The sequence below is a fragment of the Tachyglossus aculeatus genome, chromosome 1, assembly GCF_015852505.1.
Source record: "Tachyglossus aculeatus isolate mTacAcu1 chromosome 1, mTacAcu1.pri, whole genome shotgun sequence".
In the NCBI taxonomy this organism is placed as follows: domain Eukaryota; kingdom Metazoa; phylum Chordata; class Mammalia; order Monotremata; family Tachyglossidae; genus Tachyglossus; species Tachyglossus aculeatus.
In genome coordinates, this window is record NC_052066.1 from 3,390,068 (window position 1) to 3,407,854 (window position 17,787).

The 17,787-nt window shown below is 51.9% G+C and overlaps 1 protein-coding gene across 1 annotated transcript; it reads right to left on the bottom strand.

Moving 5' to 3' along the window:
- Nucleotides 1-1,555: 1,555 nt before the first annotated feature.
- LOC119933190 (collagen alpha-1(I) chain-like) lies at nt 1,556-17,683 on the bottom strand. The gene is made up of 3 exons (XM_038752590.1): nt 17,462-17,683; nt 16,250-17,351; nt 1,556-1,580 (listed from the first exon to the last, which is right to left on the bottom strand). The coding sequence occupies exons 1-2, from the start codon at nt 17,681-17,683 to the stop codon at nt 16,572-16,574; spliced, it is 1,002 nt and encodes a 333-aa protein (XP_038608518.1). The 3' UTR covers nt 1,556-1,580; nt 16,250-16,571.
- Between the last annotated feature and the right edge of the window lie 104 nt (nt 17,684-17,787).

A 17,787-nucleotide genomic window follows, 5' to 3' on the forward strand; every position in this document is an offset into this window, starting at 1 on the left:
GAATAAATAATATGTACAAACATATATACAGGTGAATGACAGATGGGAACATAAGTGGTGATGACGATGGTATTTATTCAGCGCTTACTATGTGCCAAGCACTGTTCTAAGCGCTGTTGAAGATACAAGGTAATTGGGTTGTCCCATGTGGAGCTCACAGACTTCATCCCCATTTTCCAGATAAGGGAACTGAGGCCCAGAGAAGTGAAGTGACTTGCCCAAAGTCACCCAGCTGATAAGTGGCGGAGCTGGGATTAGAACCCACAACCCCTGACTCCCAAGCCTGGGCTCTTTCCACTAAGCCACGCTGCTTCTCTGATAATGTTGGTATTTGTTAAGCGCCTACTATGTGCCAAGCACTGTTCTGAGCGCTGTTGAAGATAAAAGGTCATCAGGTTGTCCCACGTGGAGAGAAGCAGCGTGGCTCAGTGGAAAGAGCCCGGGCTTTGGAGTCAGAGGCCGTGGGTTCAAATCCCGGCTCTGCCACTTGTCAGCTGTGTGACTTTGGGCAAGTCACTTCACTTCTCTGGGCCTCAGTTCCCTCATCTGTCAAATGGGGATGAAGACTGTGAGCCCCCCGTGGGACAACCTGATCACCTTGTATCCCCCCAGCGCTTAGAACAGTGCTTGGCACATAGTAAGCGCTTAACAAATGCCATCATTATTATTATTATTATTATCCCCATTTTCCAGATGAGGGAACTGAGGCCCAGAGAAGTGAAGTGACTTGCCCAAAGTCACACAGCTGACAAGTGGCGGAGCTGGGATTAGAACCCACAACCCCTGACTCCCAAGCCCGGGCTCTTTCCACTGAGCCACGCTGAGGTACAGAGAAGTGAAGTGACTTGCCCAAGGTCACAAAATCAGGCAAGTGGCAGAGGCAGGATTAGAACCCCCGACTTTCAGATTCCCGGTCCCGGGCTCTAACCACTGCACCATGCAGTGGTTATGCGAAGCAGCGTGGCTCAGTGGAAAAGAGCCCGGGCTTTGGAGTCAGAGGTCATGGGTTCAAATCCCGGCTCTGCCACTTGTCAGCTGTGTGACTTTGGGCAAGTCATTTAAATTCTCTGGGCCTCAGTTCCCTCATCTGTAAAATGGGGATGAAGACTGTGAGCCCCACGTGGGACAACCTCATGACCTTGTATCCCCCCAGCGCTTAGAACAGTGCTTTGCACATAGTAAGCGCTTAACAAATGTCATTATTATTATTATTATGCAACAGGCACATCCATGGGTTCTAATCCCGGCTCCGCCACTTATCGGCTGTGTGACTTTGGGCAAGTCACTTCACTTCTCTGGGCCTCAGTTCCCTCATCTGGAAAATGGGGATGAAGACCGTGAGCCCCCAGTGGGACAACCTGATCACCTTGTATCCTCCCAGCGCTTAGAACAGTGCTTGGCACATAGTAACTGCTTAACAAATGCCATCATCATTATTATTATTATTATTTTTATATGTGGTGGGGTTTGGAGGGGGGGGGGGGTTCATTCATTCATTCATTCATTCATTCATTCATTCAATCGTATTTATTGAGCGCTTCCTGGGCTCAATAGGCGCTTGGGAAGTCCAAGTTGGCAACCTCTAGCGATGGTCCCTACCCAACAACGGGCTCACAGTCTAGAAGGGATGAATAAAGGGAGCAAGGAAGGTGATCCAGGAAGGAATGGGAGAAGAGGAGAGGAGGGCGCAGTCAGGGAAGGCCTCTTGGAGGAGGCAGGCCTTCGCTAAGGCTGTGAAGGCGAGGGAGCGTCATTGTCTGTGGGATTTGAGGAGGGAGGGCGTTCCAGGCCCGAGATGGAGGTACGGTGAGAAGGTTGACAGGACAAATCACTTCTCTGTGCCTCAGTTACCTCATCTGTAAAATGAGGATTGAGACTGTGAGCCCCATGTGGACAGGGACTGCGTCCAACCTGATTTGCTTGCATGCATTTCAGTGCTTAATACAGTGCCTGGCACATAGTGAGCACTTAACAAGTAAGTGCTTGGTAAGCGCTTCCTCCCCATCCCCCCGCCCTACGTCCTTCCCCTCCCCACAGCACCTGTATATACGTTTGTAGAGATTTATTACTCTATTTATTTTACTTGTCCATATTTACTATTCTATTTATTTTGTTAATGATGGGCATCTAGCTTTAATTCTATTTCTTCTGACGACTTGACACCTGTCCACATGTTTGGTTTTGTCGTCTGTCTCCCCCTTCTAGACTGTGAGCCCGCTGTTGGGTAGGGACCGTCTGTATATGTTGCCAACTTGGACTTCCCAAGCGCTTAGTACAGTGCTCTGCACACAGTAAGCGCTCAATACATACGATCGAATGATTGAATGAATTACAGGGGTGAAGTCTGCGGGCTGGGTATGTTCTGCTCCTTTCCTTTTGATGTGTAGCGAGCAGCAGCTAAGCAGCGTGGCTCAGTGGAAAGAGCCCGGGTTTTGGAGTCAGAGGTCATGGGTTCAAATCCCAGCTCTGCCACTGGTCAGCTGTGTGACTTTGGGCAAGTCACTTCACTTCTCTATGCCTCAGTTCCCTCATCTGGAAAACGGGGATGAAGACTGTGAGCCCCCCGTGGGACAACCTGATCACCTTGGAACCTCCCCAGCGCTTAGAACAGTGCTTTGCACATAGTAAGCGCTTAACAAATGCCGTCATTATTATTAGAAGAGGAAAGGAGGGCGCAGTCAGGGAAGGCCTCTTGGAGGAGGCGGGCCTTGGATGAGGCTTTGAAGGCGAGGGAGAGTCGTTGTCTGTGGGATTTGAGGAGGGAGGGCGGTCCGGGCCCGAGATGGCGGTCCGGTGAGAAGGTTGGCATTACAGGAGTGAAGTCTGCGGGTTGGGTAGGCTTTGCACCTTTCCTTTCGACGTGTAGCGAGCAGCAGCTAAGCAGCGTGGCTCAGTGGAAAGAGCCCGGGTTTTGGAGTCAGAGGTCATGGGTTCAAATCCCAGCTCTGCCACTGGTCAGCTGTGTGACTTTGGGCAAGTCACTTCACTTCTCTATGCCTCAGTTCCCTCATCTGGAAAACGGGGATGAAGACCGTGAGCCCCCCGTGGGACAACCTGATCACCTTGGAACCTCCCCAGCGCTTAGAACAGTGCTTTGCACATAGTAAGCGCTTAATAAATGCCGTTATTATTATTATTATTATTATAGGGAAGATCTGTTTTCGTTGGGCCTGAAAACAGCCCGCACCCTCCGCTCCTCTGCCGCCGCTCACCTCCTCCCTGGGCCTCGTTCTCGCCCGTCCCGCCATCGACCCCCGGCCCCCATCCTCCCCCGGGCCTGGAATGCCCCCAATCCCTCTGCCCCTCCGCCAAACTAGCTCTCTTCCTCCCTTCAAAGCCCTACTGAGAGCTCACCTCCTCCAGGAGGCCTTCCCACACTCAGCCCCCTCTTTCCTCTCCCCCTCCCCATCCCCCCAACCCTACCTCCTTCCCTTCTCCACAGCGCCTGTATAGATGTTTGTACAGATTTATCTATTTATTTTACTTGTACATATTTACATTGTACTTCCCAAGCGCTTAGTACAGTGGTCTGCACACAGTAAGCGCTCAATAAATGCGATTGATTGATTGATTTACTATTCTATTTTGTTAATGATGTGCATCTAGCTTTATTTCTGTTTGTTCTGACGACTTGCCACCTGTCCACATGTTTTGTTGTCCGTCTCCCCCTTCTAGACTGTGAGCCCATTGTCGGGTAGGGGCTGTCTTTATATGTTGCCAACTTGCACTTCCCAAGCGCTTAGTACAGTGCTCTGCACACAGTAAGCGCTCAATAAATGCGATTGAATGAATGAATGAATGAATAAAAACTATGCCGGGCAACGGGTTTTAATGCCACCTGGTGAATGATTCATGTGCTTCAATCAATCAATCATTCGTATTTATTGAGCACTTACTGTAATAATAATAATGGCATTTATTAAGTGCTTACTATGTACAAAGCACTGTTCTAAGCACTGGGGAGGTTACAAGGTGATCAGTTTGTCCCACGGGGGGCTCACAGTCTTAATCCCCATTTTACAGATGAGGGAACTGAGGCCCAGAGAAGTTAAGTGACTTGCCCAAAGTCACACAGCTGACAGTTGGCAGAGCCGGGATTTGAACCCACAACCTCTGACTCCAAAGCCCGGGCTCTTTCCAGTGAGCCACGCTGCTTCCCTGCTTCCCTACTGTGCACAGAGCACTGTACTAAGCGCTTGGGAAGTACAAGTTGGCAACATATAGAGACAGTCCCTACCCAACAGTGGGCTCACATTCACGAAGCAGCGTGGCTCAGTGGAAAGAGCCCCGGGTTTGGAGTCAGAGGTCATGGGTTCAAATCCCGGCTCTGCGACTTGTCAGCTGGGTGACTTTGGGCAAGTCACTTCACTTCTCTGGGCCTCAGTTCCCTCATCTGCAAAATGGGGATGAAGATTGTGAGCCCCACGTGGGACAACCTGATCACCTTGTAACCTCCCCAGCGCTTAGAACAGTGCTTTGCACATAGTAAGCACTTAATAAATGCCATTATCATTATTGTTATTATTATTATTATTCTCTGAAAAGTCCCGAAAAACAATGAGATGGTAGAACGGTTTAATAAAGTCCAGTTACAGCCGATTAGGGTGTGGTCTAAGTACAGTGCTAAGCGCTTAGTACAGTGCTCTGCACACAGTAAGCGCTCAGTAAATACGTTTGATGATGATGAGAAGCCACGTGGCCTGGGGGAAAGTGAACAGATCTGGGAGCCAAGAGTCCTGGGTTCAAATCCCGACCCCGCCGATTGTCAGCTGGGTGACTTTGGGCAAGTCACTTCACTTCTCTGGGCCTCAGTTCCCTCATCCGGAAAATGGGGATGAACACTGTGAGCCCCACGTGGGACAACCTGATCACCTTGTATCTCCCCCAGCGCTTAGAACAGTGCTCGGCCACTTGGTAAGTGCTTCACACATGCCAACATCATCATCATGTACCTGCTCTGTGCCTCGGTTTCCCCATCTGCAAAATGGGGATAAGGTACCAGTTCACCCTCCCTGCTCAGCCTGTGAGCCCCAGGAGGGATGGGGCTTATTCCAAGTGTTTAGTACAGAGGTTGCCAACACAGTAAAAACTTAACAAATACCGCAATTATTATTATTATAATTATTATTTGACTACCAATTTGGAATCACGCCGTGAGCATCAAAGGGAAGGAATGAGGTATGGGCGTTTTCATACTGAAAATGAAAATAACGAGGAAAATTCTTAGCCTATTCCTGGTGGCTTCGTCTTCCCATCATCCTGCCATTAACCTCGATCTTCCCTGACTTTGGAGGGAAGCATAGACCTTAAACTCCAAGGAACATGCCCACCGACTCTGGTCTATCATACTCTCCCAAATGCCTAGGACAGTTCTCCTAGGCGCTTAGTACAGTGCTCTGCACACAGTAAGCGCTCAATAAATACGATTGATTGATTGATTGATTCTGTGCACATACTAAAAGCAAGCAGCGTGGCTCAGTGGAAAGAGCCCAGGCTTTGGAGTCAGAGGTCTTGGGTTCAAATCCCAGCTCTGCCAATTAATAATAATAATGGCATTTATTAAGCGCTTACTATATGCAAAGCACTGTTCCAAGTGCTGGGGAGATTACAAGGTGATCAGGTTGTCCCACGGGGGGCTCACAGTCTTCATCCCCATTTTACAGATGAGGGAACTGAGGCTCAGTGAAGTGACTTGCCCAGAGTCACCCAGCTGACAGTTGGCGGAGCCGGGATTTGAACCCACGACCTCTGACTCCAGAGCCCGGGCTCTTTCCACTGAGCCACGCCGCTTCTCTAATTGTCAGCGGTGTGACTTTGGGCAAGTCACTTCACTTCTCCGGGCCTCAGTTTCCTCATCTGTAAAATGGGGGTTAAGACTGTGAGCCCCCCGTGGCACAACCTGGTCACCTTGCGCTTAGAACGGTGCTTTGCACATAGTAAGCGCTTAATAAATGCCATTATTATTATTATTATTATTATTATCATTATAAATGGAAAAGCAGCAGGGCCCAATGGAAGGAGCACAGTCCTGGGCGTCGGAAGATTTGGGTTCTAATCCCGGCTCTGTCACTTTCCTGCCATTTGACCTTGGGTAAGTCACTGAACTTCTCTGTGCCTCATCTACCTTATTTGTAAAATGGGAATTAAGATCGGGATCGCATCCAACCCCATTATCTCGTGTCCAGCCCGGTGCTTAGTCAGTGCTTAACAAATACCACAATAAATATTATTGTTGGGTAGGGACCGTCTCTATATGTTGCCAACTTGTACTTCCCAAGCGCTTAGTACAGTGCTCTGCGCACAGTAAGCGCTCAGCGCTCAATAAATATGATTGATTGATTGCTCAATAAATACGATTGATTGATTGATTGTTAAGAATAATAATAGTGAATAGGACTGATTAAAGTCTGCTCGGTTGAAGGGGAAAAAATGGAAGTTTTATTGGTCCAGAATGGACCCTGGGGCCAATTTCAGTTTGTGACTCCAGAATTACTCGAAAGAAATCCAATCAAATAATGGGAGAAGTCCCTAAAAATACGAAGACTGTGATGATGGTGATGGACATATTACATCCTCTACATATTTACTCTTGTCCATATTTACTATTCTGTTTATTTTGTTAATGATGTGCATTTATGTACATATTTACTATTCTATTCATTTTGTTAATGACGTGCATTTAGCTTTAATTCTGTTTGTCCTGGCGACTTGACACCTGTCCACATTCATTCCTTCAATCGTATTTGTTGAGCGCTTACTGTGTGCAGAGCACTGTACTAAGCGCTTGGGAAGTGTGTTGTCATCTGTCTCTCCCTTCTATAATAATAATAATGATGGCATTTGTTAAGCGCTTACTATGTGCAGAGCACTGTTCTAAGCGCTGAGGGGGGGGATACAGTGTGATCAAGTTGTCCCACGTGGGGCTCACAGTCTTAATCACCATTTTTACAGATGAGGGAACTGAGGCTCAGAGAAGTTAAGTGACTTGCCCAAGGTCACACGGCAGACTTGTGGTGGAGCTGGGATTCGAACCCATGACCTCTGACTCCAAAGCCCGGGCTCTTTCCACTGAGCCACGCTGCTTCTAGACCATGAGCCCGTTGTTGGGTAGGGACCGTCTCTAGATGTTGCCGACTTGTACCTCCCAAGTGCTCAGTACAGTGCTCTGCGCACAGTAAGCACTCAATAAATACGATTGAGTGAATGAATGATGGTATTTGTTAATAATAATAATGGCATTTTTAAGTGCTTACTATGTGCAAAGCACTGTTCTAAGTACTGGGGAGGTTACAAGGTGATCCGGTTGTCCCACGGGGGGCTCACAGTCTTCATCCCCATTTTCCAGATGAGGGAACTGAGGCCCAGAGAATAATAATAATAATAATGGCATTTGTTAAGCGCTTACTCTGTGCAAAGCACTGTTCTAAGCGCTGGAGGGATACAAGGTGATCAGGTTGTCCCGCGGGGGGCTCACAGTCTTCATCCCCATTTTACAGAGGAGGGAACTGAGGCTCCGAGAAGTGAAGTCTTAGTTCTACGCTTAGTACAGTGCTAAGCGCTTAGGCCAGTGCTCTGTACAAAGTAAGCGCTCAATAAATACGATTGATTGAAGTGACTTGCAAAAGGTCACACAACAGACATGTGGCGGAGCCGGGATTCGAACCCACGACCTCTGACTCCAAAGCCCGGGCTCTTTCCACTGAGCCACGCTGCTTCAGGGAAGTGAAGTGACTTGCCCAAAGTCACACAGCTGACAATGAGCAGAGCCGGGATTTGAACCCATGACCCCTGACTCCAAAGCCCGGGCTCTTTCCACTGAACCACGCTGCGTCTCTTAAGTGCTTACTATGTGAGGAGCACTGTTCTAAGCGCTGGGAGAGATACAAGAGGTAGGCAGTGGAAACTTAGCTCATCTGCTCTTCCTCTCATTCACTCTGGAGTTTGGGGGCAGTTTTCGAGCCGCGCTTAAATCCCTTCTTTAACAGCAAAGGACACAGTTGAGTCCCTTATAATAATAATAATAATAATAATAACAATAATAATAATAATAATAATGGCATTTGTTAAGCGCTTACTCATCATCATCATCATCATCATCAACCGTATTTATTGAGCGCTTACTATGTGCAGAGCACTGTACTAAGCGCTTGGGAAGTACAAATTGGCAACATATAGAGACAGTCCCTACCCAACAGTGGGCTCACACAAAATAAAATAAATAGAATAGATATGTACAAATAAAATAGAGTAAAAAAAAAATATGTACAAACATATATCCATCTATACAGGTGCTGTGGGGAAGGGAAGGAGGTAAGATGGGGGGGATGGAGAGGGGGACGAGGGGGAGAGGAAGGAAGGGGCTAAGCACTATGTACCAAGCCCTGTTCTAAGCACTGGGGGAGGGATACAAGGTGATCAGGTTGTCCCACGTGGAGCTCACAGTCTTCCTCCCCATTTTACGGATGAGGGAACTGAGGCCCAGAGAAGTGAAGTGACTTGCCCAAAGTCACACAGCTGAGGAGTGGTGGGGCAGGATTCGAACCCATTATCTCTGACTCCCAAGCCCGGGCTCTTTCCACGGAGCCGCGCTGCTTCTCTGAGAAACACTGTGACCTAGTGGAAAGTGTTCGGCTTGGGAGTCAGAGGAACAGGGTTCTCATCCCCTGAGCGTGGCTCAGTGGAAAGAGCCCGGGCTTTGGAGTCACAGGTCATGGGTTCGAATCCCAACTCCACCAATTGTCAGCTGTGTGACTTTGGGCAAGTCACTTCACATCTCTGGGCTTCAGTTCCCTCATCTGTAAAATGGGGATGAAGACTGCGAGTCCCCCGTGGGACAACCCGATCACCTTGTAACCTCCCCAGCGCTTAGAACAGTGCTTTGCACATAGTAATTCAGAGAAGCAGTGTGGCTCGGTGGAAAGAGCCCGGGCTTTGGTGTCAGAGGTCATGGGTTCAAATCCCACTCCGCAAATTGTCAGCTGTGTGACTTTGGGCAAGTCACTTCACTTCTCTGGGCCTCAGTTCCCTCATCTGTAAAATGGGGATGAAGAAAGACTGTGAGCCACCCGTGGGACAACCTGATCACCTTGTAACTTCCCCAGTGCTTAAAACAGTGCTTTGCACATAGTAATAATAATAATAACATTTATTAAGTGCTTACTATGTGCAAATCATTGTTCTAAGTAAACGTTTAATAAATGCCATTATTATTATTGTTATTATTATTATTATTATTAAGATGATCCACCATTCTCCCCCTGCCCTCCAGGCCAGTCCTGTCCAGCCCATTGGCCCAGCGTGGCTCAGTGGAAAGAGCCCGGGCTTGGGAGTCAGAGGTCATGGGTTCAAATCCCAGCTCCACCAATGGTCAGCTGTGTGACTTTGGGCAAGTCACTTCACTTCTCTGGGCCTCAGTTCTCTCATCTGTAAAATGGGGATGAAGACTGTGAGCCCCAAGTGGGACAACCTCATCGCCTTGTAACCTCCTCAGTGCTTAGAACTGAGAACTTAGAACTTAGAACAAAACAGCGCTTAGAGAGATCTCTGCTCTCTGGACCCCACCCATCTTTCGGAGCGCCTCACACCCCACCTCGCCTCCCTCTCCTCTCTACCCAGTCTGGATGATCCGATTACTGCTCTCAACTCTACCCTTTCTACTCAGCTAGACTCACTCGCTCCCCTTTCCCTTCGCCGCTCTCGCACCACTAACCCACAGCCCTGGATCACTGCCACCGTCCGCCTCCTTCGCTCTTATGCTCAAGCTGCCGAACGCTGCTGGCAAAAGTCTAAACACCATGCCAACCTCGTTCACTTCAAGTTTATCCTTTCCTGCCTTAACTCTGCCCTCTCCTCTGCCAGACAAAAATATTTCTCCTCCCTCATTGACACCCATGCCCATCACCCCTGCCAGCTCTTCCGTACATTCAACTCCCTCCTCAGGCCCACGGTTCCTCGCCCTCCTCGTTCCCTCACCCCCAACGATCTGGCCTCCTACTTCATTAATAAAATTAAATCCATCAGGTCTGACCTCCCCAAAGTCACTCCCCCACCTTCTCCAACCCCCCGGCTCTCAACACTCTCTGCTACTCTCCCATCCTTCCCAGCAGTATCCTCAGAGGAGCTCTCCTCCCTCCTCTCAAGTGCTACTCTGGCCACCTGTGCTTCTGACCCCATTCCCTCTCCTCTTATGAAATCTCTCGCTCCATCCCTTCTCCCCTCCTTAACTTCCATCTTCAACCACTCACTCTCCACTGGTTCCTTCCCCTCTGCCTTCAAACGTGCCCATGTCTCTCCCATCCCAAAAAAACCCTCTCTTGACCCCACCTCACCTTCTAGTTATCGCCCCATCTTCCTCCTACCATTCCTTTCCAAACTCCTTGAACGAGTTGTCTACACGCGCTGCCTCGAATTCCTCAACACCTACTCTCTCCTCGACCCCCTCCAGTCTGGCTTCCGTCCCCTACATTCCACGGAAACTGCCCTCTCAAAGGTCACCAATGACCTCCTGCTTGCCAAATCCAACGGCTCATACTCTATACTAATCCTCCTCGACCTCTCAGCTGCCTTCGACACTGTGGACCACCCCCTCCTCCTCAACACGCCATCCGACCTTGGCTTCACAGGCTCCGTCCTCTCCTGGTTCTCCTCTTATCTCTCCGGTCGTTCATTCTCAGTCTCTTTTGCAGGCTCCTCCTCCGCCTCCCATCCCCTTACTGTGGGGGTTCCCCAAGGTTCAGTGCTTGGTCCCCTTCTGTTCTCGATCTGCACTCACTCCCTTGGTGACCTCATTTGCTCCCACGGCTTCAACTATCATCTCTACGCTGATGACACTGATCACGCTGATCTCCATCCATACTGCTACCCTGTTCGTCCAAGCTCTCATCCTATCCCGTCTGGACTACTGCATCAGCCTCCTCTCTGATCTCCCATCCTCGTGTCTCTCCCCACTTCAATCCATACTTCACGCTGCTGCCCGGATTGTCTTTGTCCAGAAACGCTCTGGGCATATCACTCCCCTCCTCAAAATTCTCCAGTGGCTACCAATCAATCTGCGCACCAGGCAGAAACTCCTCACCTTGGGCTTCAAAGCCATCCATCCCCTGGCCCCCTCCTACCTCCCCTCCCTTCTGTCCTTGTCCAGCCCAGCCCGCAGCCTCCGCTCCTCTGCCTCTAATCTCCTCACCGTTAGGCCTCGTTCTCGCCTGTCCCGCCGTCGACCCCCGGCCCACGTCCTCCCCCGGGCCTGGAATGCCCCCAATCCCTCTGCCCCTCCGCCAAGCTCGCTCTCTTCCTCCCTTCAAGGCCCTACTGAGAGCTCACCTCCTCCAGGAGGCCTTCCCAGACTGAGCCCCTTCCTTCCTCTCCTCCTCGTCCCCCTTTTCATCCCCCTCATCTTACCTCCTTCCCTTCCCCACAGCACCTGTATATATGTATATATGTTCGTACGGATTTATTACTCTATTTATTTATTTATTTATTTTACTTGTACATATCTATTCTATTTATTTTATTTTGTTAGTATGTTTGGTTTTGTTCTCTGTCTCCCCTTTTTAGACTGTGAGCCCACTGTTGGGTAGGGACTGTCTCTATATGTTGCCAACTTGTACTTCCCAAGCGCTTAGTACAGTGCTCTGCACACAATAAGCGCTCAATAAATACGATTGATTGATTGATTGATTAGAACAGTGCTTTGCACAGAGTAAGTGCTTAATAAATGCCATCATTATTATTATTATTATTATTATTATTATTATTATTATTATTTCCGAGCGACGGGTCCATCAGGGAATCTCAGGCTGCAGGCAGAATCCAGGAGACCCTCCCCAGGGACCCCTCACTGGGGGCGTCCCAGGGTACAGACAGCCGGGGGTCGATCAATCGATCAATCGATCAATGGATCAATCGCATTTATTGAGCACTTACTGTGTGGCAGGCACAGTACTGAGCGCTTGGAAGAGAACAACAGAGCGGTATAACAGATACATTCCCTGCCCACAATGAGCTCACAATCTAGAGAAGCGGCGTGGCTCAGTGGAAAGAGCCCGGGCTCGGGAGTCAGAAGTCATGAGTTCTAATCCCGGCTCCGCCAAGTGTCTGCTGTGTGACCTTGGGCAGGTCACTTAACTTCTCTGAGCCTCAGTGACCTCATCTGTCAAATGGGGATGAAGACCGTGAGCCCCGCGGGGGACAGCCTGATCACCCTGTATCCCCCCCAGCGCTTAGAACAGTGCTTGGCACATAGTAAGCGCTTAACAAATGCCATCATTATTATTATTGGGGAAGGTCTGGAAGAGAAGGGATGATAGAGTTAATAGACATGATGATTATTAATAATAATCCTAATAGTCATGGCATTGGTGAAGTGCTTACTACATTCCAGGAGGCCTTCCCACACTGAGCCCCCTCCTTCCTCTCCCCCTCGCCCCCTCTCCATCCCCCCCATCTTACCTCCTTCCCTTCACCACAGCACCTGTATATATGGATAGATGTTTGTACAGATTTATTCCTCTATTTATTTATTTATTTTACTTGTCCATATCTATTCTATTTATTTTATTTTGTTAATAGGTTTGGTTTTGTTCTCTGTCTCCCCCTTCTAGACTGTGAGCCCACTGTCGGGTAGGGCCCGTCTCTCTATGTTGCCAACTTGGACTTCCCAAGCGCTTAGTCCAGTGCTCTGCACACAGTAAGCGCTCAATAAATACGATTGATTGATTGATTCCAGGCACTGTACTAAGCGCCAGGGAGTGGATACGAGCAAATTCGGTCGGACGCAGTCCCCAAGGCCACAATGGGGCCAGGCCCTCGGGGGGCACCGACTAGGGGAAGCTCGCTGACCCGGCCTGGTCAGTCCGGATGGACGCGACTGCTTGGGGAAATGAGCGGATGCTCCAATCAATCAATCAATCAATCGTATTTATTGAGCGCTTATGGTGTGCAGAGCACTGTACTAAGCGCTTGGGAAGTCCAAGTTGGCAGCATATAGAGACGGTCCCTACCCAACTGTGGGCTCACAGCTCCAATGACCAGCTGCGGTGGCCGGTGGTGACCGGGGCCGGACCGGAGCCGGCAGCCACAGTGACCAGTTGGTGATGCTCAGCTTCTCTGGGCTTCAGTTCCCTCTTCTTGGAAATGGGGGTTAAGAGAATCAATCAATCAATCAATCAATCGTATTTATTGAGCACTTACTGTGTGCAGAGCACTGTACTAAGCGCTTGGGAATGAGAATGAACCCCACGGGGGACAGGGACTGTGTACAACCCGTTTAGCTTGTATCTACCCCAGCACTTAAAGCAGTGCTTGGCCCACGCTAAGCGCTGAGCAAATATCATAATTATCATTTATAATAATAATAATAATGTCATTTATTAAGAACTTACTATGTGCAAAGCACTGTTCTAAGCGCTGGCGAGGTTACAAGGTGATCAGGTTGTCCCACGGGGGGCTCACCGTCTTCATCCCCATTTGACAGATGAGGGAACTGAGCCCCAGAGAAGTGAAGTGACTTGCCCAAAGTCACACAGCTGACAACTGGCCGAGCCGGGATTTGAACCCACGACCTCGGACTCCGAAGCCCGGGCTCTTTCCACTGAGCCACGCTCATCACTCAGCTCCTCCGGGCCTCAGTTCCCTCTTCTGGAAAACGGGGGTTAAGAGTGTGAGCCCCGTGGGGGACAGGGCCTGTATCAATCGATCAATCAATCAATCGTATTTATTGAGTGCTTACTGTGTGCAGAGCACTGTGCTAAGCGCTTGGGAAGTACAAGTTGGCAACATCTAGGGACGGTCCCTACCCGACAGTGGGCTCACAGTCTAGAAGGGGGAGACAGACAACAAAACCAAACACCTGATTAACTTATATCTACGTCCACATCCATAATTTATTGATTTCTCTTCGTGTCTGCCTCTCGCTCTAGACTGTCAGCTCGTTGTGGGCAGGGAATGTGTCTGTTTATTGTTCTGTTGTAGTCTCCAAAGCGCTTAGTACAGTGCTCTGCACACAGTAAGCGCTCTATAAATACGATTGAGTGGAATGGAATATCCTGCACTTTGTGCAATGTGTGGTAATAATTATAATAATAACAATAGCGTTTATTAAGCACTTGCTATGTGCAAAGCACTGTTTTAAGCACTGGGGGGATACAAGGTGATCAGGTTGTCCCACTTGGGGCTCACAGTCTTAATCCCCATTTTCCAGATGAGGGAACTGAGGCCCAGAGAAGTGAAGTGACTTGCCCAAAGTCACACAGCTGGCAAGTGGTGGAGCCGGGACTTGAACCCCTGACCTCTGACTCCAAAGCCCGGGCTCTTTCCACTGAGCCACGCTGCAGATTGGTACGGAGTAAGTGCTTAACAAATACCGTAAAAAAAATTAAATCCATCAATCGGTTGTATATTGAGCACTTACTGGGTGCAGACGCTCAGTGGAAAGATCCCGGGATGTATATGTTGTTGGACGTATTTATTATTCTATTTATTTATTTATTCTTTGTGTACATATTTATTCTATTTATTTTATTTTGTTAATGTGTTTTGTTTTGTTGTCTGTCTCCCCCTTCTAGACTGTGAGCCCGCTGTTGGGTAGGGGCCATCTCTGTACGTTGCCAACTTGGGCTGCCCAAGCGCTTAGTCCAGTGCTCTGCACACAGTAAGCGCTCAATAAATACGATTGAATGAATGAATGAATGAATGATGAAGGCCGGAGCGGACAGCTACGGTGACCAGTTGGTGACCCGGGCAGAAGCGGATAGCTGCGGTGACCAGTTGGTGAACTGGGCCGGGACAGCTATGGGACCCATTGGTGGCCAGGGCTGGAGTGGACAGCTGCGGTGACCAGTTGGTGACCCGGGCCGGAGCGGACAGCTGCGGTGACCGGTTGGTGACCCGGGCAGAAGTGGACAGCTGCAGTGACCAGTTGGTGAACAGGGCCAGGAAAGCTATGGGACCCATTGGTGACCAGGGCCGGAGTGGACAGCTGGGGTGACCAGTTGGTGACCTGGGCCGGAGCGGACAGCTACGGTGACCCCTTGGTGACCTGGGCCAGAGCGGACAGCTCTGGTGACCAGTTGGTGACCCGGGCCACAGCGGACAGCTACAGGACCCATTGGTGACCAGGGCCGGGGTGGACAGCTGCGGTGACCAGTCGGTGACCTGGGCCGGAGTGGACAGCTATGGTGACCAGTTGGTGACCTGGGCCGGAACAGACAGCTATGGTGACCCGTTGGTGACCTGGGCCGGAGCAGACAGCTATGGTGACCCGTTGGTGACCTGGGCCGGAGCAGACAGCTACGGTGACCGGTTGGTGACTTGAGCCAGAGCAGACAGCTACGGTGACCAGTTGGTGACCCGGGCAGAAGCGGACAGCTGCGGTGACCAGTTGGTGAACTGGGCCACAGCGGACAGCTACGGGACCCATGGGTGACCAGAGCTGGAGTGGACAGCTGCGGTGACCAGGTGGTGACCTGGGCCGGAGCAGACAGCTATGGTGCCCGGTTGGTGACCCGGGCCGGAGCAGACAGCTACGGTGACCGGTTGGTGACCCGGGCAGAAGTGGACAACTGCGGTGACCAGTTGGTGGACAGTGGACAGTGTCCAGTTGGTGACCCGGGCTGGAGCGGACAGCTGCAGTGACCGGTCGGTGAACCGGGCCACCGCGGACAGCTACGGGACCCATGGGTGACCAGGGCCAGAGTGCACAGCTGCGGTGACCCGTTGGTGACCTGGGCCGGAGCAGAGAGTTGCAGTGACCAGTTGGTGACCCGGGCTGGAGTGGACGTGCGGTGATCAGTTGGCGTCCCTGACCGGAGTTGACAGCTACGGTGACCAGTCGGTGACCCGGGCCGGAGCGGACCGCTACGGTGCCCGGTTGGCGACCACTGGTGTGGCCGGGCTGGGACAGAGCCAACGGCTCCAAGAGGTGATCCAGGCTACGGTGACCACCGGTGACCGAGCCAGGCCGGCGCCCACGGCTACGGTGACCGGCGGTGACCGGGCCGGGCCCGAGCCGCCGGCTCCAGGGACCGGTTGGTGACCCGGGCCGGAGCGGACGGCCGCAGTGACCGGCTGGTCACCTCAAATACGAGCCAACCTCCATTCAGTCATTCATTCAATCGTGTTTATTGAGCGCTGACCGTGTGCAGAGCAATCAATCAATCAATCAATCGTATTTACTGAGCGCTTACCGTATGCGGAGCACTGTACTAAGCGCTTGGGAAGTCCAAGTTGGCAACATAGACGGTCCCCACCCAACAGTGGGCTCGCACTGGACTAAGCGCCGGAGAGGGGACAATCCGACAACAACCAGACACATCCCCTGGCCGCAGTGAGCTCCATGTATGCGGCCTGATGGTCAGCTCTTTGAGGGCGGGGATGCGGACCGCTCACCCTCTTGCCCTCTCCCCGGCGTTCAGCCCAGCGCTCTGCACACAGTAGACGACTCTCAGCTCTCTGAGGGCAGGGATGGCGTCTACTAACTCCATTGCCCTCTCCCAAGCGCTCAGCCCAGTGCTCTGCGCACAGTAGACGCTCCAGAAACAGCGGCGATTGATCGCGCAGAGGAATAAGGCACTTGTCTAAGCTTCCCAGCGCAGACGCCGAACCTCCTTGCTGACGCGGACTGATGGTCCGTGCTCCCCGAGGGCCGGGCCCGCGCTTCCCCAGGCTCGGGTCCCCCGTGCTCCCCGAGGGCAGGAGCTGTGCTTCTGGAGGGCTGGGTCTGTGCTCCCCGAGGGCCGGATCTGTGATCCCTGAGAGCCGGGCGGATGCTTCCCGAGAGCCGGATTTGTGCTCCCTGAGAGCCGGGCGGGTGCTCCCTGAGGGCCGGATCTGTGCTCCCGGAGAGTCGGGCCTGTGTTCCCAGAGAGCCGGCTCCGTGCTCCCCGAGGGCCGGATCTGTGCTCCCGGAGGGCTGGACGTGTGCTCCCGAGGGCCAGCTCTGTGATCCCTGAGAGCTGGGTGGATGCTTCCCGAGAGCCGGATTTGTGATCCCGGCAAGCCGGGTCTGTGTTCCGGGAGAGCTGGGTCTGTGCTCCCTGATGGTCAGATGTGTGCTCCCCAAGGGCCCGATCTGTGCTCCCTGAGAGCCGGGCAGGTGCTCCCCGAGGGCCGGATCTGTGCTCCTGGAGAACCGGGCCCGTGTTCCCAGAGAGCCGGATCTGTGCTGCGGGAGTGCCGGATCTGTGCTGCCGGAGGGCTGGACGTGTTCTCCCCGAGGGCCAGATCTGTGCCCCTGGAGAGCTGGGCCTGTGTTCCCAGAGAGCCGGATCTGTGCTCCCCGAGAGCCGGGTGGATGCTCCCCGAGAGCCGGATCTGTGCTCCCCGAGAGCCGGGTGGATGCTCCCCGAGAGCCGGATCTGTGCTCCCCGAGAGCCGGGTGGATGCTCCCCGAGAGCCGGATTTGTGCTCCCGGAGAGCTGGGCCTGTATTCCTGGAGGGCCGGGTCTGTGCTCCCCGAGGGCCGGACCTGTGCTCCCGGAGGGCTGGGCCTGTGCTCCGCGAGGGCTGGGCCTGTGCTCCCCGAGGGCTGGATCTGTGCTCCCGGAGGGCTGGACGTGTGCTTCCCGAGGGCCGGATCTGTGTTCCTGGAGAACTGGGCCTGTGTTCCCAGAGAGCCGGATTTGTGCTCCCGGAGAACTGGGCCTGTGTTCCCAGAGAGCCAGGTCTGTGCTCCCGGAGGGCTGGACATATGCTCCCTGAGGGCCTGATCTGTGCTCCCTGAGAGCCGGGTGGAGGCTCCCCAAGGGCCGGATTTGTGCTCCCGGAGAACTGGGCCTGTATTCCAGGAGGGCC